We start from the raw sequence: 24170 nt of genomic DNA, 5'->3' as shown, positions 1-24170 counted from the left end.
CATTTATGTCTTAATATCTTTTCTCATTTTTTCAATATTGAAAAATATAAGAAAAGAAAGAACTTTGTTATATATTCTTAATTATTATTATTATATTATTTTATATATAGAAATAATAATTTATGTATATATCACTTTTATGATTTAGTTCTTTGAAATATAATATTTAGATAGTATAAAGTAGAGTATTGTCTAAATGTATGTCGCAAATTATTAGTTTTAATAATTTTTTAAGCATATTATGTTTAATTTTACTTTTTTTTACGTTTATTTATAATCCGTTAGAATGAAATGACTTAATATTATGTACAAATGTTGCAGGTGACATGTATTCGCGGCAAAATACTGGTTCAGGTGCACCAGGATCTAGCAGCAGTTCAGCCAAGACTCCAGATTATACTGGATATTCTGCATACAGTAATTACGCTGATACTTCTTATCCTCAGCGTTCGTATCAAGGAGGAGAAAATAGTCAAGGTGGGTACGCAGCAAGCGCTCCTAAACCCGGCCAGCAAGGCTTCGATTTTAAAGAGTGGCCCACCTCATGACCATTTTAATTGACTCGAGTTGGAGAGATGCGCTGAATGGCTTGGCCTTGCTCGTGGGTTATTTCTTCAAATTCAGACTAAACTATATATTGATCGTAAAATCTGCGTTATGACATGAGACATTCTTTGTCGATTCACGTTTCTGTATGCATTAAAAATGCTATTTAGGAAAAGATACTTGTCGTTTAAGGAATTTGGCACTATGTAATGTATTTTTGTAGAAGCCACAAATTAGAGATACAATATTAGTTATACAGTAAAATGCTCGCTAAAAAAGTCGCTAAGATTTGCAGGCAAACGACAGAAAACGGAATGTCTCTTGTTTACGCCGGCATGTTGTTCGCGAGCGGTCGATTAGCATATAGATATCTTTTTTTTTTTTTACTATTGAAACACATCTTGTGTTTCAAACAAAAAAGTTTGGCAAACGGAAACATCAAAAAAGATGTTTAGACTTTTATCAGATATTGATTTTTTTATTGATCGCTCGCGAGAACGGCATATAATCTTTTCAGATAAAAAATATAAATTAAATAATTAAGTGTTAAATAAAATACACAAATTGACAGTGTTAGAATACACACCCATGAGGCAAGTGAAGTTTGTATGGCACTGGGATAGACGAAAGGAAGCGTGTTAACAAATTGTAAAAATACATAATGAGCTAAAAAAAATTCTAAGGAGGAGATTCTAAAATGTGTAAACAAAGTAAAAGCGAGCGTAAAGAATCAGGAATGCTAATCATTTAATCGTTAATGGCATTTATTACGGAGGTGAATAAGTTTTCGTTCGAGAAGAAAATTCTTCTTAGGGGAACAAAATTCGATGCTTGTTCACTTCCTAACCGTTAGCAAACGGTGTATGTAACACAAATGATAAGAACACAAACGAAAGAAATATTTAAACTATGGTCTCTGATGGAAAGTCAGCGCGAATGACTTACACATTCGAGACACTCGTCCCTCCACGATCTTGTATTTATTAAATAGTTGTTATACCGGATAATTGAAGAAAAATGAAAAATGATATAATGAGTAATTGATGAGATAATTAAGTAAGACGACACACAGGCTGACTACAGAGAATAGTGTACAATATAGATCATTTAAATATGGTGTATGTATATCTATATAAATCTTTGACAGCAGGATGCGGTTTCTGCAAACATCCTTTTTTACTTTCATGTCATATCACTAGTATCTTAAATACGTATTTCCCTCAGTTCCTTTTTTCTCTTCTACTCTTTCTTGTTTATGAATACTGATTCCTTAAATTAGTTTAGCGACTTTCCTATTCTTCCAACGATTTGGAAATGATACAAAGCGCGGAAGGGAAGGGATAAGAAGATAAAAACCGACAAACAATCACAAATATTTTTACAAATTGTATTATAAGAACTTAGTGTGTGGCCGTCGGACTGGCTTCTGTTCGACCATACCGTAAAATGCACGTGGAAACTGATTTATTTTTTACCTCCGATTTATAATAACTATTAGGCACATTTAAGGCTACGATTATTATTGTTACTATTATAATTAATTCTATATTATTATTACTATTATATACATCTATTATTACTATTAATACTTATGAGTGTTTACTCTTGCTATTGCTACTGCAAGTACTACAACTACACTATTACTATTACACTATTATTACTGTCGACGATAATTATGAAATATGCGATGAAGCTTATAAGTGTTTAAATTTTAGATCAGTAGAACGAGATCATTGATAGATAAGGTGGAGGGAGGGGTATATTGTAATCGTGTGGATATGTCTCGGTGGGGGATATCGACCTGAAAAGTTTACCTGATTAAATATATGACTTAATTGTATTTACTCTGTAGGATTTACCATAGATCTAAACGAGGAATATTTCGGAAGAGTGCTCTCCAAATGCTCATGTTTAATTACCGAGCGGGTCGCGTTGTGTCTTACTTTATCGATGAGAATGGCGACTATTATGCTAATGTATAATTCACCAAGATAGACCTTATATCACACATAAAAGTGTAATTAATAGATTACGGTTACAGAATCCAGCAATTTCGTTAAGCGTTATAAATGTGATCTCATATAACGTAATTTACTATTGTCCATTTATTTTATTTTCCTTGTTCATCGAATGACAGTGTAAGGTTTCATTGTATCTTAAGTGCAAGATGATCGACTGCTTTATTTTTCTTCGTATCTTTCCGTTATTCGTTTCGCCGTTCATGTCATTAATGCTTGTTACGTATCCTGACAATAAAGTGTTGAATCGTGTTGCATTAAAGCTGTAGAATAAGCCAATCTTTTCTTTTTTTATGATATTTATTAATATATCGATCGATGTGTCGAATTTGAATTTAAAACTTTGCATTTTGTTATAAATCTGATATGGTAACTTTTTATTTGTCTCTGCGACGAAATATATCGCAAAGAAAAAATTAGTTTGTCCACGATAATTAGATGAAAAGAAACGAGTGCAGTGTTAACAAACGCGACTCGTGTGAATTTCTGGGATCAACGCAATAACACACTTGAACACGTAACGAAACAAAAATGCGACTAGAGAGCTCAATCAAACAACCAATTTTACACCCTAATTATTATAGTAACACAAAGAAAAAAAAACACATACAGATAAACATATACACTCATGAATACATATTCACACACACATACCTCACACTTTTACCTCTAAAAATGCACATAAAAGAAATGAACTAATTAACCCTTTAGCTGCGGCTGTTTTAAAATTCTGAATAAAAACAAAATTAAAATGTATTATAATTATAATATAAATTTATATAAATTATATAAATTTACTATATTTTAAGTTGTATATCCAAAATAAAATTCTAATATACAGTATAACGATATCATAAATTTTAGTAAGAAAAGAAGAAAAAGCTTTGATGTTTGATGTTTTATTCAAACTTTTTTGCTTATTTTATTCAATTTAGGTTAAGAACTTTGTAATAAAAGTAAATTCTATTTTCAATGTTAGTTTTTGATCCTGGAAATATGTATATACGGTTTGCAACTAAAGAATTAAATAGTTAACATATTATTAAACATTCAAGCGATAAATTCATAAGAGAAAAATATATAGATGAAAAAGTGATGAAAAAAGCTACTATGGTTGTTCTAAATAAATAACACGTTATTTAATACCTAACTTGCAAAGGAGGGAGCGGCAAATAATAGCGACGTGTTTTATCTACGGCTGTTTTTTACAACTTATTTTATAGAATAAATACCGATAAATAACGATGCGGAATAAGACCCATTAGTATATCAATTATAATTATTACTAATATTGTATTCCTTACTCTTATCGATTTTTAACTAAAGTTAAAGCGTGAATTTAAAAATCTTAAGTGTATGCGAGGTGTTAAGGAAAAGCGGTTATTACATTTCATTTGTACAGGACACGTAAATATAATCGATGCGTTGTTGACGATTGGTATAAACGAGCTAATTAATTTATTATATTAACGAGTCTCAGATGGATAAAAGTAAATTTAAATATTAGCGCGGAAACGGGGGAGGGGAAAAAAGAAAGGGTTACAAAGAGTTAATGGCTGTCTTTGCCACAACTGTATGTACATACATATATTTTAGATTATGACGGTGGTATAGTTGGGAGAAGCTATGTACGAACGGAAACGCAATTTTAAAACAAAACGAAGGCAGGACGTGGAGGTTTTAGAGCGGGGCTATTCAAATAATTGATTACTAATTATAACAGATAATATATTTATATTCAACGCAATATTATTAGTATTTTTAAATACAGAGACGCATCTAATTAATGTAATAGGTAGTATATAGGAAAACTATACTTTGATTCTAGCCGTTGTTACTACCTGCCTCATTCGCAGTTTTCGCGAACTACGGCTTGCTCTCAGGGTTGTTGTTGTTCTCTTTTTTATTACTGTTTCTTTGAACTCTTTTTTTCCTCCCTGTCTTATATTCTATCTACACTTACTGCTCTGAATCGCTCGTATTTATTTTGTTTTAAAGTAGGGGTACACTACATGCCGAGTAGGGGAAGTCCCCCTCCCCTCCCCTCGTAGGGAGGTTCTAATTTCAGTAAACTTCTTTATTACGATACTTTTGATAATCCGTCATCTTTATTTAAATAGATCGAGACATTTCTCATTTTTATTTTATGGGACATTAAACTCTGAAAAAGATCTTTGTATTCGATATCTGTTGAAGATCATTAGGTTTTTTATTCTATATTATGATAATCACAACTTTAAGAAACGGAAAGAGCGAACTGACGATAAGTTTTATTGTATTAAAATGATTATAATAGAAAGACAAGATATATAAGTGTAATATTCGTTATTTGCAATTCACGATTCGTAGTAGATTCGTAAAAATATTGTTCGCTAGTAAATCTTCCATATCATTGCGATTTGTTTGGCGAACAAATCGACTGAAGATTGTAATATTAATAATCCCCCCAAATTTCCCAAATTAATCTTAAAAAACTATAATAAACTTATTTAATATTTTAGATTGATTACGTTGAAAGTCCGATATCGGCACGACAATTATCATTTCTGAAATTAATTCATTTATATGAATATATATATTAGTTCAACATCTTAACACTCAGACCGTAATAACGCTTCGTATTTAAAGTAATGTTATTTAACATAAACAGTCTTGTTTCCAAAAAAAATTTAATTTAAAAAATTCGATAAAAAATTCTCATTCTTTTTTTCAACATCAAAATGGGTCAATTCAAAGTAAATTGAACTTAAAAAAAGACTAAAGCTTCGATATTTCGTATGTATTATACAGGGTGAAATATCTACTTGCACATTTCGAAAAACTTATAAATAAAAGTTTTGTATGAAAAAAATTGTTATATATAATAATTATGTAGTAAATTTTTTTGAAAGTCAACTTTGTTTTTAAAATAGGATGTCACATTTTTTTTGTCATTATTAGAAAGTATGTTTAAATTTGCGTACAAATATATTATTATTGATTGACCTAAATCTAATGGATAACGAGACATTCAAGAAAATAAAAATTAACAAAGAATTGAAAATAAATGTTTTAGGTAAATGTAGTAAGATGAATAAGCCAGCGTATATTTATGTAATAATAATGTTTATCAACAAAAAAAAACAAGTAAGTCATTATCATTCATGTTATTCAATTTAATATAAATGAAATCGTCTGTGTATACATTTTTTCCTTACGATATTTATCTGAAATGTTAAATTTTCAACTACTTGTTAATTTTTTTTTTCTTAAATATCTCGTTATCTATTAAGTTTAGATCAATCAATGATAAATAATAACACATTTGAACGCAAAGTTAAACGTATTTTTTAACAATGGCACAAATACGAGACGGAATAAGTTTAAATCCATTAAAAATTGGCCTTAAAGATTTTTTAAATGCTTCCACTTATAACAAAATTTATACACTATGTAATTATTTCTTCGAAGTCATGCAATTTTTATATATAAAATTCAATTTTTTACTAAAGATGACCAGATGATGTGGCCGAAACGTCTAAAGATTTTTTATTAATGTAATTAGTGTAAGTAGTGTAATTAATGTAATTAGTGCGACACGCACAGAGATGATTTCGGATAAGTCTGGACGGGCAAAAGATGGGTAGAACGTATTCCAACATATTGAATAATTTTAACAAGCTAAAGAACAGCAATCCATCTGTGAGATTAAATGGCGAAGTCGCACTACTAAATTATATACATTAACCAGAAGCACAAAATCGCGTTTGTGAGGCGCAGATGGATTCGAATCCAGACCCGCAGTACCCGACATCTCATGTGTGATATTCATTTATTCTTATTCTAGGATAGTTTTAAGTAATGTCTTATCGAGACAAGTAATGCCAATCTCAAAAAGTACTATATTTAAATAATAAAACAAGAAATTATTAAATCGAACTTGTTTGTGTAAAGCATCTTTTGCATAAAGTCGAATATAATGAGGAGGTAGTCAAACTGTCATTATTAATGTTCTGTCTATTTACTTATTCCTCTTCCACATATGGTTTTCCGATTAGACAAATCATAATACACAAATCATAATTAACAAATATAATAGAGGGATAACAAAATTATCTAACGATAAATTAAAAAAAAATATAAGAAAGAATATACATAAGAAAGTTTCTATCTTAGGCCAAAATCCGGTAATTTTATCCATCTTTCTTTGTGTACTTAGAGAATATGCTCAATTTAGACCATTCAGATAATAAACTAGTCGCATATGAAATATTAGTGACTACGACAAGATATCTTTAAACTAAAGAAGATCAATGGAGAGGCCATTAAAGAAAATTCAGAAAAAAGAACAATGAAAATGTATTGAATTCCATACGATATTCTCAGACTTATTTTTCAATATTTAAATGGCAAGGATCTCATAAGCATTGCAATGATTTGCAGGTACATACTTAAGAAAATTTGCTCTTGCGTATATGAGACGCGGATGGGATCGAATCCGGATCCACGGATTGCTAATTCACGAGCCATCCGAACGTCTCAGAACAAAAAACTTTATCTTTCTTTGGGAAAGTCGCGTTCTTTATTCATATATGTTGCTGTAGATTTTGCCGCATGTTTATTCTCATGCTCCATGCTTTACTATAATGATACATAATTATAAAAACTATAATTTTTGAATCTTCGAAAATTTAAATAATTTTACAAATGAATTCTGATATATGAGAAATCTTACGTTAACATTTATTATAGAAGGATGTTGAATAATCGCTTATCTTGTTTTTCTCTTTATTTGATTTTCTGATCCACATGAAGAATCACAGTACCATGCATTGCACATGAATCCTGCAATCTTTTTGCAGAAGCATTGCTTGTTTAATATCCAGGAATAGGAAATTTTTGAGTTCTAATGTCAAAACCACGGTTCACAAAATGAAGCCCGTTATTAAGATTAGGACACGCGCAAAAAATATGATTAAAATCCTGAAACCAATAACAACTGCTTATACATTTATATTAGAGAAAGAAAAAGAGGGAAGGAGGGAGAGGGAGAGAGAGAGGAGAAAGAGAGAAGGAGAGAAAGAATTTTAGATAAAATTATTCGCCATACATTCCTTTACGTTTCTTTCTAAATAGGCAAATTTAAAGTAAATTAAACTTAAAAATCTGGTTGAAAATTAAATGGAAATACAAAATACTTGGATTAATTTGTTAGCAATCTATATGTCGATGATTACATTATATATATATATTGATGGTTTATTAATGATCATGATCCGATTCACACATATAATTCACAATCTCTTTCTTTTTTAATTGAATCTCGGCTCCGTGAATGGATTCAATAACAACTAGCTGAAAATTCTTTCAAACTCCTGCATATGTGAAGTGCGGATGGGATCGAACTTGGATTCACAGATTACTAGTCCGCCATCCGACGCCTTATTTAAGCAAAGTAAGATGTTGTGACATCATTAAAGAGGAGAAAGAAATAAAAAAACATTTAGTAATAGTAGAGACGAGAACACATAGTTGTTTAATTGATCATTTTGTCATTCCTTTAGGTTTTTAGACTTAATAGTTTTAGGATAGTTTTAGTTATTTCTGTAACTTTTTTTTCTATTTCTTTGATCAATTTCTTATAAAATAAAATTTCTATAAAAAAAAATATGCGAGATGACGGATCAAACTTGAAATCTATTAAAATTATTTAAGATTCCTTCGCAGCATATTGGAATGTCGTAAGCGAGAAAAGTTTCTTGTCATATGTAAATAAAGAGAATAAAGAGGATAAAATAAAATAATGAGATCACTTTAAAACACTTGTTAAAAACTTGTAAAAAATTAGTAGAAACTATTCTCCTGACAGTCAGTAAATAGTTGTAAAAGATACATGAAGTAAAAATAGATTACAAATAATTATAAAAAAGACAAATATGTGATTTTTAGATAGTTATGTATTTTGTTGCTAGCATGTTATAAATCAATGTGTTGCTATCAGAATTGCAGTAATTGAGTCCGCATTTATTATATTAATAAGTTGATGCTTTCACGATATGACACTCCTTCTGCTTACAACTTTAAAATCGTCATTATTAAAATTTGTACTGTTGCTATCATGATTGGTCTTAATAACCTACAGGATTACATAATGCATATTATTGACAATGCAAGTTAATTTGATGCTACAATTTTGTCGTTAAATTGCTGGCAATATATGTACACTGTTGTGTGTATTGTTATAATGTCGGTATATTCGAAATCGTTGAAGACAAATATATTGCATTATAAGTAATCACAGATTTGTGCGATTTTGTTGAGATACGTTTGATTATCTGAATTGTCAAAATGCAGAAATAAATAGTACAAGAGATTAAACTATATACGTATAATTATAATATAACGGTTTGGCTTATTTTTCGAGACATCCTCAGATAGCTGCATCTGTAAGATTTTTTTAATTATCTGATGAGAATAATTCGATAATTGAGCCGTTATATTATAATGGTATTATATATATATATATATATATATATATATATATATGTATATATATATATATAATATCATTATAATGTAACGGCGATTAAATCTTTTATGTACTAAATTTATTTCTGTATTCTGACTATCGCACGTATTTGTTTTTATAATTATTTGTTATTATCACGAGTTTGCGTTTATAAAGAATAGATTAATTGTTATATTAATAAAAATAGTTGTACTGTAATTAATAGAAATAGATAATAATAGCAGTGGAGAAATGGGTAGGATTATCAAAATCTTTTAAACATCACTTAGATTAAAGAGATTTTTCCTACCAAATTCTTAGTAGTATGTACTGAGCTTTATCAAAGCTATTGTTCAACTTCTTTCTTCAGGTCCTCAAGTTTAAATAGATAAACAATATATAAATAGATGCCCATTTACGATGTTATAAAGAGCTTTTATTAAATATTGTGGGACTCGTCAAATCGTGCATTCAATGTTTCACCAAATTTGTGATTATCAAGATGTATGTATAATAAGGCATTGAACTTAAGATCTACCAAGAGTTTATCCTCTTTTCGGCTATATAGTTTATCACAACATCAAATCTCTCTCCGTTTTTTATGCATTTAGACGATTTCATTTTCAACTTTTTTTTTTAACGTACAGTCAATAGAGCGAAACGCAGCATAAAGAAGGAAACTATAAATATATTACAGCCACTAAGTTAAGTCGTTGGTTTTCTTCTCTATTAACTTAATTAGGTAATGCGTGGATTCATCCTTTTTCATCCTACAAGCGGATGCGTAGCATGAGAGTTAGATTTTTTTGTCAGGCAAGTTAAGTATTTTGATATTTAAAGAAATGTCCTTAAATGTATAAATAATTCCGGGGACGTTGTGAAATGTCTGTTTTAACGTTAAGCGCACGTTTTAGCGTCCCGCACACTAAAGACTGGTATAATTAAATATTACACTTAACTACTTATTACTCGTATCGTAATCTATCGTGGAAAACACTTTCTATTGATATACATGAGTTTCTCCTGCCGTTTTTAATTATTAGTGTATGTCTTAGTTCGTATCGCACGACGACGTGTAATCATTGGCTATTGCATTTTAATCACCAAGCGATTGTTAATTCTTAAAATTGCGAACATCACGCAATTCCTCTTCTTTATTATTATTATTTTAATAATAATTGCACTTAATCTCCGTCACAGAATCGCGTCGTTTCAATAACAGATAGGTAAGACAGAGTGGGCATTTATTTGTCGATAAACTATGAAATCATCTGCCAAGAAATTATAGTGTAGCCATGATAACGCGTCGAATTAATCAGAGAAAAAGGATATATTCTCGGCGATAAGATATCGTTTTGTCACTGCCTGAGTCTACTTTTTGCCAAATCAATTTTGCTTTGTTTCAAATAAAATTGAATATTGATCAACAAATAACGTAACTTTCATAAAGAATTTAAAAACAAAAATATCGACATATGATTCCCCTCGGAAATCTTGATAAATCAACCTTTTATTAGCTTTTTCTTTAGCTACATTAAGATGATGCGTGAGAGTCAAATAATAAAGAAGAGGCCGCCGGTATATATTGTACTCAGGTAGTGTGATAATCGTCCACACGTGTGGGCGCGAGTATAAGGCAGTAAAAAAATAATTTCAAATGGGACAAAGTTGATTAATATAAGAGATAAATGTGTTATACACACACGAGATATATTCTAAATTACGTTTACATAGAAGCAGTTAAGGCATTAAATTATAATTACAAGGTGATTTTCTCTGCGAGTCTGATAGGACAAAATAATTATTGTCTTAAACATATATAGTAATGCGAAAACAATGTAGAGATTTAAACAAGTGAGTTTTATATAAGGAAAATTCTAAAATATGTTTATGTTAAGATTTGCAGTGGGCTGATATTTCAATCGTTACGAGAGGAGAGAATGAGATGGAGGAATCGAGACCGCCTTAGCGGGATAAATCACACGCAGACAGATATTACTATCCACGATTCTTACACACACATACGCACACAATCCAATGATCCGAAAATACATAGTACTGAGAAGAAATGAGTGTATCGGGGGAGAGTGATCAGTGATTTTTAACAAAAAAAAAACCACGAGTGCATTAGCAAATTGGGCAAGTTAGCTAGAAGATGAAACGAATAAATAAAGTCTTATAAAACGTGTAATTATTTTGATCATCGAATCTCGAGGCACGTGATCGAGAGTAATGATTCTCAGATCTTATTAGATTGCTTTGAGAGCCACTAATAAAAGAAAAGATAAAAATAACATAAACAAAGTGAGTTTTTAATTTCTTTGACGCAAGAAGGGGAGGGGGGACCGCCGCTATTATTTATTTTGCTCGAGGTTATTTCGATTTTAGTAGAATGGAATTCCTACAGTTGTTGGGATGCTTTAAAATATCTCGCACACGGTACGATGAGAGAATCGATTGATCTACTTTTATCATATTTTAGTGTGAAGTAATAAGATAATAGACGTAAAGTTGGTAATGATTGTAACGATAATAAATGAAATTATTAACTGTAATAACATGACCTGTATACTTGTAAACTTTTAGCATTGTATTGGTAAGGTCGTATCCCCTTACGAGCTAATCATGAATAGAATAAAATAGAGATTAAATGAGAAAAATCTATGGTAGTTTAGTAGTATCACAAGTGTGCCGCATGCGCATTTGGCTATTTGCATATGCGATATGCGATTTTCTGAAAATAAAAGCGGCGGGCACGTAATGCCTGTCTCGATAATAAGGATATATTTGTTAAATGATCTTTACGCTCGCGCGCTTTCCATCCGTCTTACTCCCAGTGTCCCGAATTTAATGTCTCCCTGTGCTGAAAGAGGATGTTCGACTTTTAGCTTTGATATCGCGACGAAATGTTATTCCACTCAATTGTGTTCGATCTATTTGAGAATATCCGTTACAATAAAATGATGGAAACTGATATATCTGGCGAATTTCGGATCGGAGTAGAAGCAGAAAGCTTCTAAGAACACTTTTACATATGAAAAGTCTACGTTTGCGAATATGCCTCGTTTAAAATGTTCCATTTAATTTTATCTATTAGTTCATTCTGCTTACAGTATCGAATTATTTTAAATCTATTGCGCTACGAATAGATTGCTATTTTGACGAGCTTACAATAAATGTTCAATAAACTGAAACTATCTGTTCTGGTGAGATCAGCGAATCTCATCATCAAGGATGATTGAGATACCATTATTTCTTGTACACGTTGAATATTTATTGTAAAATAAGAGACAGAGAGATTGTAATTCAAGTAAATTACTTTCTGTATCTATCGTATGCAATTGTAAGCTTTTTAAAATATTGGATCGGAACAAAAATTTGTAGCGCTATGAATTTTAAAATTTAAGCAGCTGTAACTTTATGAAAAACGCACGAAATTTAAATTAAAAAAAAAGTTTTAAAGATTCAAATTCGTACTTTCGAAAGATTATGTCTTCTGAGTTTTTGTGAGTTTGATAATTTTTACATGTATAAAAAACTACGAGCTAGACAAAATGGGAAATTTTCTTCTCTCTTTGTCATGTGCCCCAAAAAAAGAAAAAAAAAGAAAAAGCTACGATTTTCGACTTTCTAACGTAAAAGCTTAAAGTTTTCTCTATAAAATCGTTTTTTGAAAATGTACTTAAGATTTTTTGCTACCGAGTTATCCGGACTAAATAAAAAAAGCGTTTTGACTTTAATTGCTCATAATTTCATTAAAAATCATCTCTCGTGCGCGCGTACTGCAATTTAAAAAACATTCTTTTAAAGCGTTTTATTTTATCGAATGGTATAATTATCAAATTTGTTTAAAAACAGGTAGATATAATACAAATAAAGTAGCGTTACAAGTTTTTGTTCCGATCCAATATTAACTGACATAAAATCAAGAGTAAATTATATTGAAAATATCACTAAACTAGAATGTTGCGATTATCTTAAGGTTTAATTAAATTATTATTTAACAAACATGCATACAATATTTATATTTTTTAAAATTTATTAAGATATTTATCAAACAAAAATACACTGTAAAATATAAATACAATACTCAAATAAATAAGATACGTAAGTAACGCTTATTAATAATGTAATGACTACATGTTGGATTTTCAATTTTATAATCAATCGCAAAATCATAATTGAATCAGCGAAACTACTGCTACCACTAAAAGGTTTATTTTGTTTTTTTTATTCGTTTACGCTTTTTGACGATTATTTACAAAGAAGTAATATGCGCGACAATATGTAAATAATTACATATTATCTTCTGTTCGTTAATAAGAATTGTATGAAAAATATTGAATGGAAAATGTTTCAATATTCTGTAAATTTTAATGATCATATATGTTAAATAATACTTTTTTTCTTCAAAGAAGCTACACGGTTTTCGTGTCAATACTCCGTTGTCTTTATACATTAAATGCCAACGTTTCATGAACACTGCAGTTTTTCTAATTTTAATAAAACATCTTTTTTAAGTTTTTAATGTAAATATAAATTTTAAAATAAAGACAAACTGCATAAATTCTATAGACAAAAATGATGAAGAAGAGAAACAGAAAATAAAGATTAAAAATGAATAATCATGAGATGAGATTTAAAGTCGAACATTTTTCGAACAGCACAGTGGTGTACGTTCCAAGCCAAAGCGCATAGTCTCTATTTGAATCTTTTCTCGCAAAAAACCAAAAGATATAGGATTGAAAAACAGGACAGGATAAAAAGAGAGGAAGGAAGGGTATAGGAAGTTCTTTTGGGACAGGATGCGAGAAAGAGAGAGAAAGAGAGAGAGAGAAAGAGAGAGAGAGAGAAAGTGAGAGAGAAAGAGAGAGAGAAAGAGAAAGAGAAAGAAAGAAAGAGAGAAAGAGTCAGTGAAAACGAGTTAAGTTTAAAAAAGCATGAGATAAACGATATTTGAGAGCATAATTTTTTTTTTGTAGCTCCTATTAATGATAATGATTAATGATAATGACTAATGATTGCGAATAAGCAACTAACATAACACTACTTTTATCATGTAACTATATTCATTATGACATATGTGTATGTACACGCACTCGTATGTCTGCTCGTGTAAATGTATACCTTTAAAAATTCATGCGAATATCGTAGGGTCATAAGTATTTTTTTAAAGGTATGTACATTGTATGCACGGTCATTCGTGCACGCGTACGTCCGACATATACGTATATGTATATATATATATATGCCACATAAATGCGTGCGTACATATATATATATATATATATATATATATATATACATATACATATACATATAATTTGAATAAATACAATCACTACACCCAGATATACATCACCTTTTTTCTTTTTGTTTGATGAAATTAGGCGCGATATCGACGCTATTGACGGAGTAATGTTAGTTGCAAGGATATTTTTCGTCAACCGTTGTAGAAATAAGGCTTAGATTCTATTCGACGATGTTATTCGATCGCTTCGGATCGATATAGCATGCACAAATCGAGACTGAAACTTTCAACTTGGTTAATCTAAGGCAGTTATTCTTAATTATGAAGTTTAATTATGAAGTTACAAAATAGATGCATGTATTTCGAGTAAGGAATTACTTTGGTAAACATGCGTAGGATAAAGTACATACGCAGAGGAATATTTGTACGAAGAATTTATCGTTTTTTTTTTAAGGAAGTTGGATCTGTCGCCTTTTCTGTATGTATACAGTAATTTGATATAGTGGAGTTAGTTGCCTACATCAATATTTGGCAAACGATTGCTATAGATAATTCAGTTCGTCGTAGATGCAGTCATTTCATTACACAAATTTTTAAGTCCGTTTTCTGCAGATCCGCGTTCAAGATATTTCTTGCAACTGAGACTACTGTGGTTCGGGATAGCAGAATGATTGGCGACAAATGAAAAATTTGAAGGGACAATCGGGATTGCCATTCTGTCGCAAAGACACCATTTGTTTTAGCATCTCGCGGTATTACTTGGCACGTCACATTTGCGGTCGCGTCACGTAAATCGATCTCACGAGGAGATCGGATATAATATCCCAATCGATTTTTCAGGGTGTATTCTAAGCGAAACTCGAAAGTAAAACTCCTTTTAAACAAATCAGTCGGAAAGTCTTAGTGACACGCAATTAATCTGTTCTTCTTAAGTAAGCCAATCTCTAAGTCACTTGGGACCCGAAAAGAAATACTTTCTTGTTTAAGTAATAGTTAATTAACAATAATTCTTAGAGATATCATGGGGCCGAGTGGGAGTATCACGTATAACACATATTCGATTCCGTTTGGATGAATAAGTAATTAAATGCCTGGCATATGTTTGTTTAAATAACATTGCCAATAGATCGATGTAAAGCATAAACTAGTTGTAATTCGTAACTTAACTGACTGACGAAAGAACTGATTGCGCGGCGAGGGTTTTGTAATTGTTGGATTTATATTTAATTAGATTTTGGTTACTATAACTTACTCGATAGAGATACGATATTTGTAAATTTCATTCTACGATGTACAGTACGTCAAATGTACGCGATAAAATAATAATGCATCTTGCAGCTTAATAAGGGAGATAATGTGAACCTATGAATTAATATTATAGTTTATCTTTCGCATAGAAACGTCATGATTAATGTTAGATGATACGTTCGATCAGTAACTAGATCATTATGGGAACTTAATTAAGGAATTACTATTAAAAGCTAATTAAATGACCAATTGTGATCATTGATCATGCGTATCAACAGGAATGTGTCTTCTATTATCGTACGATGGTTGGCAACTTTATAAATTTTTAACAGCACTAATTGCGGCGTTTTGTAAAGAAAATATTACATATTTATTTATTTTTATTATAACATTTATTTTTGTTATTGAAATTTTTTTTGTTTTATATAATTTTGTTGTATAGGTATTCGACGGCCCAATTTTAATGATGTGATTCGTATTGACGAGCTATCAAACATATTGACAGAGTTAAATATATACAACGCAATGAATTTTTGAACATAGATGACAAAAACAATGAAGTTTTGGACGATAATAAAGTTTTGGAAGTACGAAAATATTGTACATTTATGCTCTTGTGTAAATGACGTAAATGTAAGTAAGACTACACTGGAAAAAGGTTGCATTAATTAATTGAAAATTAGACAAATCAAAATTTTCTAGTTGAATCTATTATGTGATTCTAGTTGAATAATGAAAATTCTGATTGATATGATGAGAATTTGGTTTATTTTTAATTAGAAATTTTTTTTGTATAAAAGCACAAATTAATGTTTCTAGGCATAAATAATTTTTTTTAATCAAAATTTCGGAATGTTTTAATTTCTTTGACATTTCGAATATCCAAACGTTTGAAAATCTGTTTAAGAAAATGCTTATATCTGTGAAGATTTATATTGGTCTTACTTGCATTGATTTTATCAATAAATTGTATGAGAACGATTAGTAATGATATTATGTAATATCTGCTCGACATATTTATAAATAAATAAATTTACCTTTTTAAATATTTCAATTATTTGTTAATTTTGGCTGCTAAAAATTTATACAGTTACCGACCATTTACCTAACTCGCTAATATGTCGAACCTTTTGCATTTAATGAGAGTTCTCTAATATTTGTGATTCAGACGCGACGCAAATGTGACACACAAGAAATCAAATACACGCACACAAACACACACAAACACACACACACACACACATCGTAGACGCTTTTTAAAGTATCGTATACACGTGAAGATTTATATACAAGCGAGCACTTGGAGAACTTTGTCGATTAGAAGTATCACGTTTTACCTTATATGTCGGGATGCCGTCATTTATGTCGTTTACTAAGCAAACAATGAATATGCAGCTGAATTACACCGAATATAAATAGTATTTATGAGTCTGTATAACTAAATAACTGTTTGTTTTTAACAAATAATATTTAATGTTTGATGTTCATCCACCCCACATTATACTTGTATGCGTAAATGTAGGAGGCAACTGTGTTAATATGATAGACAAATCTAGGATTGGTTGTGGTAGTTGGAACGCATTTTCGGATACCAATACGTTAATTTGTTTTTATTCATAGTTTGATTTATTACAGGCTTCTGGCGAATAGAATTATAAAAAAAATCGTAAAGCAGAGTAATTTTGAATTACTGCGACATAAGTATATATTTGAATAATTTTTTTTTCTGTATCCAAAACCCAAATTATATCTACGAGAGGAACCGCTTGAAAAATTTATCAATCAAGAGAATGGTTGGGGTTAATATCAAAACGATTTGTACTTTCAATCCTGGGATTCAATTATCGACTACGGCGCGACAGTTATTGAATCGAGATTGAGTTCACGTTTCGCTTGTTTCAAAATTTCGGTTTCGTCAAACGAGAGACTCGTGAATCGATCGCTCGTGAAGTCGAAACTATCGCTTTTAATTTTCGCGTTTTGTCAGTATTCGTTACAATTATTTTTGTTTAATGTATAATTTTGCCAAATAAAATACGTCCAACGACTACTGCTTTCCGTGGAGATATGAGAGCGATAGCCCTTGTATGTCGTGGCGCCTTTGAATAAGGGCAGTTGGAAGAAAAGTTGTCGCGAAGCACAATTAAAAGTATAAATAGTCAACGTATTTTATCGAGCTGAATAAAAAAAAAATGAAAAATAACAATCGCGCTTTCTTCATATAAATCGCGTGCATACGTACTCGCGTGCTTCAGCCCGATTTGGAAATATTGCTGTGACACTTAGGCTTAGGATAAAAGCGAAAAAACAAAACCTTATTAAAAGATAAAAGAAGTGTCAAAGTACTACTACAATTATCACTAATTAACTATTAACTATTAATGCATTATAATATCATTTAAAATGAAAGATCGGAGGAAAAAGCGTGAGAAAGCGCGCGCGCGCGCGCGCGCGAGAGAGAGAGAGAGAGAGAGAGAGAGAGGGGGGGGGCAGGGTGTGTGTGGTAAAAACTGTTATTAATTTCTATTTGTGGTTAATTAATTGTCATTCATGGCTTTACTATTTTCTTGATAAAGTACTATATCGACAGCTTCTCGAGACTACGAAGTAATGAGATGCGTGTGAGAAAAAGCGTAGCTTAGATTAGTAAAGCGAGAATGTTTAATGTTAATTAAGATTGATATGATGGAGTGAGAGCTTAATTGATGTCGTGGTCCTGTAAGAATTTTGAGCGACCGAATGCTGCATGATTGCTGGGATGCATGTGAGATGAAAACGGGCGCAGCAAAAATCTGGATTCGGTTAAATAGATAAATAGACGTATATAAGACGACCTGGAAAGACTGGGAATTAATTAAATTACACCCTCGGAGTAGAATTAATTAGAAGGCTGGCTGTAAGGTGAAATGATTGTTCGCGTTTATTGTTACTAATAGTTAATGAGCTATCTCTAACGTCTTACGGTCTAGTTTACTCGATAAATGGACAAAAAAAAAGTTGTTTACTAAACTCGTTACCTCTGCCTAAGGATGATAGCTGTTACGAAAAAAATCGTAAGGTTTAGCTGGATAAGACCGAAATCGCATTAAATAATATGAGGATAGAAAGTACACACCGAAAGTGCTACAGACAGATCTCCCTTTCTTAACTCGAGATAGTTTATGGTGATAGATAAGTGCGAAGGAAATTTCCGTTTGCCCGAAATCAGCAATTTTTTTTATCAACTCGATTTTTTTTTCTACTCGAGCGCGTGATTCTCGATATTACATCACGAATGATGATGACTTCGAAACTTTCATCTTGTCTAAATGAACAAAGATTAAGATTCGCAACTATTGAAGCAAGCTCTAAAAAGAAATTGTTTTAACAACACGCAAAACAAAGTCGACGGCTTATTTTCGTTCTCTTTTACTATGGTTATCAGTGCGAACGTTTACTTCGTACTTCGATGACATAATGGCGGCGGACTCTTTTTAAATGTGTCTTAAAATCACGACGGTTCGACCGTTGTGTGCCCCTTTCCGGAGGGTGCGACGGCAAAAGATGGACGGGGTGAAAGACGAATGAATGTGAAAAATTTGGGCAAGACGTAGTAGTGGTAAATCGATATAATTATTGATTAAGAGATAAGTTGTGTACAAATGTATTATAAATTAACAATTATCTCAGAGTACCTTAACGCAGAAAGGAAAAAAAGTAATTAATGAAACTTACTTGACTCGTTTTAATTATCATAAACACTTATTATATATATAGAGATCCCAGTCGTCCCGCTTCTTTCGACGGGCGGGGACACGAGTGACTACGGTGCATAGGATCAATAATTAAGGTATCGATTATTGTCTAATTAATTAATTAAACTCGTAACTCTCGAAATAAGGCCGTTGTAGAGTGTTAAAATAGGAAAAGTGAAATATTTTTAATGAAACCACAAATGCCAACTATTGTGTTCTTATGAGAATCATAATTATTCCGTAATTCTTAAGTAAAAAGAAAAAGGAAAGCGTATCTAAGTCGTTGATTATATAAGTCGTTGTAATTTAATTCTTTTGTTAGAAAGGCAGGAGAAAGTAAAATGAGATATGATAAATCACAGGCAGAACGAGACGTACATGACTGAAATGAATGGACGTGTGCACGAAATGAACGAATATCGAATGATTGACAAAATTGCATGATAATGAATTGATTGATAGGAGCGGTGATTGAGCCACTGATAATGAACGTCGAATTAAAGGAGGAATCGAATATATTCGTGTTTTTTAACAGATCTGAAAAATACACAAAGATATATCAAAAAATTATTTAGGAGATCGATTATTGGAAATTATTTACTGATAGTGTCACACACTTTGTATTAGTATTGCTAAAAAAAGAGTAAACTTTTCTGGGTAAAAAAAAAACGAAATTGAGAAGTTAAGCTTGTGCAAGTTTAGTCCGATATTAGTTGCGATTTAAAGAAATGGTGAGAATATCAATAACAGAGTAAGACGTAAGACTACGGAAAATGGGAAGAGAGGGGCTTTGGGAAGAAAGACGAATAGATTCAATTTCTCAACGAGGAGGATGGTGTGAGAAGATCGTGCGAAAGGAGAAAAACGAGCGAAATGGTTGCGTGGTTGTGAACGATTAGGAGACGACGAGTGAACATGTAGACGTAAATATCCGACGTTAACAACTAAATGGCAGACATACATACATACACATACTTAGAGAAATATTCATAAACACATTTTAGTAATACTGGAGCATAGATCGTACGGGGTACAAGTTGGCGAATGACCATCGCGTACCGAGAATCAGGTTTAAGGTTTGCCAAATCTTACTAAGTAAAAACCACGTGAAACAGAGTAAAGTTTATTAAGCTGCATTACGTATAGTATGTAGGGAGTACTTGCATTAAAAGAAAAAAAATCATAGCTAAAAAACCGTTAGTATTTATTAAAATGAAGATGTGATGAAGAGTGCCGGCGCAATATTTCCAAATCGAAGCCCCTCGAACCTGCCGTTTGTCGGAAGGAATTGCCCTGCGAATCCGTGCAAAAAGAAAAAAGAAAAAGGGAGGAAAAATAAAAAAAAATAGAGGAAATCATGATCACGAATCAAATGGAAGGAGATTCTCCTCAGTCATCGCATTTCTCTTTGCGATCGTCTTTGTGTCTCCATTTTTCTCTTCACAACGTATCCTTACGTCGATGAAGCGTTCTGTAGGTTCGTAGGGCACGTGCGTAATGTTAATTATCATCAAAATGCGACAAGAAACGATCGTCAAATAGAACTCGTCGGGACATGTTAGTGTCCTATATGCATATAAAAAAAGGACATGGCGAGAGCGAAGGAATGAAGAATCAAGCAGAGATGAATCGACGAGTGAAAATTACGAAAGTAGTTAAAAAATAATTAACGATCGTTATCTATTTTTAGCGATGTTATCTCTGACACGATGGGTGGGGGAGAGAGAACATTGGAGAGATTGGCGTGGGCGAACGACAAATGAAAGGGAGGCACGGCGTTTTCGGTACACGTATCAGATTGAATTGACGTGACGCGAATTTCTGCGTCTGTTTCACGCGAATAGCAGGGCTCTGCAATTGATGTAGTCTGCGTGGCGTGGGTGTGATGGAACCGAAGTTGGTCGAGGCGTTCCTTCGAGATTAACGAATGCACGTGCCGAAGTTTAATTAAGCTGCATTATAAATTAGAATTCAAACTATAACGTAACGTAACGTAACGTCGAACTGTATACCGCCAAATTGTTTTTCATAGAGCCATTTAATGCTTGAACGATCATTTCTCAATGAAACATTTGATGTAAATTGTTCTTGACGATTTTATTTGCTCGACTAATTTGCTGGGACTAATTAGTACGAATTTTAATATAACTTATAAATATGAATCATCACATTGAATCAATATATGTAACCAAAACTTTTTTACTCTTTTACTTTGATACTCTATTTTTTATATAATTTTTCTATAAATTCCATTGGAATATATTTTTATATGTAATTACATTTTTTAGTAAAAATAATAGAAAAAAATCACTGTTTTTATCAACCATTTCATTCAAATCTAGGATTTTTTAAATTAGTTTCACGTTCTTCATGTTTTTGATTCTTACAGAACATGAAATCTCTTGATATAATATTTTTTAGCCGAGTCATATAATAGAAATATTAAAATTTGATTCTTAAATAATACTGCAAGCCAATACTCGTTGTTAATGTGTTTTAATGTGCTTCCAACAGCATCTTGTATATTTTCCATGAGATGCTGCAAATAAGTGCCATCTTATATCAAACAAAATTTTCTGAAATAAATGTAAAAAGTTGTATCTGTGTTAAGAGAGTATTCGAAAAATATATGATCTTCAAATAAAGACACTGATTTGTATTATATGTTGCTTTTGATATTGAAATGCTTTTTTTATTCCATGCTACAAAATAAAAATCGTCACGTTCCATTAAACATCTTCTTTAAGAATCTGACGTTAAATATTGGCGATGATAGTTCTATAATGGTAGATGTGAATTGGTTTATTTGAAATTTATAGAAAACGTCTGACGTTACATCGTTACATCGATACGGTGACGTTACGTATAGTATGAAACTAAATATAAACGTATAATAGAAATATCGGGAGCAAATTTATTAACTGAATAATTGATATTGATATATTCTGAGACGTAAGCAGAAGTATGAAGCGATGAAAAGGGATGTTTAGAAGTTTGACAGCGAAATCAGTTGAAATAGGCATTTTGGAAGTGAATCCTACAGATAACTGACATAGATATCAGATTCAGAGGTAAAAGAATCGATGAGGAAATTTCGAAGGATTGAAAATCGATAGATAGACGGGCGGTAGGCGAAAGAGGATGAATCAAAGCTAGGCATACATATAGTTCGAGAAAAAGATGCTAGAAAAACGTGTATGTTCGTTTTTTTCGGAAGAATCTTTGACGTGCCTTCGAAGGAAGGATATTAATCAATCTAACGTGTAAAATAGGATAGTCCAAATAGAAGAAATCGACGTCGACTCGTTCTGCTGATTTCTTCTCGTTGTTCCTTTTTGTTTTTTTACACATATACATGCTTATCGACAAATGTTAAGGAACAAATAAGTTGCTCATGAATTGTTTAATAAATTTTATTTATCCACATGTAATTGATTCCATCGAGTGCAAGAACTATATATTTTCTTTGCGAAATGTATTTCTCGTATTTGATGCAATTATATAGCTATGGACGAACAAGTGAGATGTATATAACAATTTACGAGTAATTGCTTTAATTCATTTAATTTTTGTCGATAAATGAACACACACACACACACACATACACACACACACACACACACACACACACAGAAAGAGAGAGAGACACACACACGCACGCACGCACGCACACGCGTACACCGTTGCTTTCGTCATATTATCTAGCTCATACGAGTACGTCATACACCATACGATCTTACTCCCTCCCCCCATTCTCGACGACACATAAAATAACAGTACTATTATGATAGTTACTGTATTATTACTACTATTATTACTATTATTACTACTACCATTATTATTACTATTACAATTACTACTTATACTATTATTATTATGATTATTCTTACTGCTATTATTATTATTCATTAAACACACAATACACACACACACACACACACACACATATAATATATATATAAAATATGCTTAACGGTGTTTCTAGTGGATTAATTAATTAATTGATACTTAAGATATATTAATAATATTAATAATGATCATAATGAGACATATATAATATTATATATACATAAATCTATATACAACACAATATATATATATAATTATATAATGATGATAAGTTGATATGCTGATTATTATGATGATATAATATAGAGAAAATCATTCATAAAAATACATTGGTATAGATTATGAGAAATTATGATTAAATAGAAAATGATATTGATGAACAAAAATTTCTTATCAATCAAACTAATCTCGATCCCTTCACTTAAATTAGATCGCACCTTACGTAGTTATGTATAACTTCATGTGGTTGAGAGACTTAAAACACTGCACAGCATAAATTTTTATTTCTAGTGACGATCGTACTAGCATATTTAGAGCTATTATCGCAGGATACTGTATGTGTGAGTGCCAGTGATTAGTTCAAATATTATTAAAAACAAATTTTTTTTTTAAACAATTATATATAATTTAATATTATATATAATTACATGGTGTGCGAATACAATGTACATGGTGCGAATGATAGCGAGCATGCGAGTGCGCGAGAAAAGAGATTACATGTGTTTTTTTAGAATTATGATTGCGATGGCGCACCTGTCCGTCGATCGATTCCCTTCGATCCCTTAGATTAATGCCATCGACACCATGCGGTCCATATGACTCCTTCTTTCTTTTTGCCGCTTCTGTTTTGCAATTACGCATTGCAATTTCCACCGTGCATACGCGATCATATGCGCCCAATTGAAATGCAGCTACATCATATGATAGAAGAATATTTCATTGGAAAGGCAATATATTACGGATATATTTATATTTTATACGTGGAATAAGAATTTTGATGTAAAAATTTATGCATACTTTTCATGCGGAAATTATTG

At 31.4% G+C, this 24170-nt stretch overlaps 1 protein-coding gene across 7 annotated transcripts in view; it reads left to right on the top strand.

Moving 5' to 3' along the window:
- The window catches only part of Hrb27C (Heterogeneous nuclear ribonucleoprotein at 27C), a 61098-nt gene that overhangs the window by 17016 nt on the left and 19912 nt on the right, over positions 1 to 24170 (top strand). For 4 of the 7 annotated variants that reach the window (XM_011064915.2, XM_087406696.1, XM_011064911.2 and 1 more), the window contains one exon: positions 322 to 477. In XM_011064915.2, coding sequence (XP_011063217.2) covers positions 322 to 477 — 156 coding nt within the window. Of the gene's footprint in view, positions 1 to 321; positions 7575 to 10949; positions 23520 to 24170 lie in introns of those variants that run through there. The other 3 variants (XM_011064912.2, XM_011064913.2, XM_087406697.1) reach the window with 3 other exon arrangements.

This window comes from Acromyrmex echinatior, chromosome 5 (genome assembly GCF_024713525.1).
Source record: "Acromyrmex echinatior isolate Ae372 chromosome 5, ASM2471352v2, whole genome shotgun sequence".
In the NCBI taxonomy this organism is placed as follows: domain Eukaryota; kingdom Metazoa; phylum Arthropoda; class Insecta; order Hymenoptera; family Formicidae; genus Acromyrmex; species Acromyrmex echinatior.
This window is presented reverse-complemented; position numbering and strand designations above follow the sequence as displayed.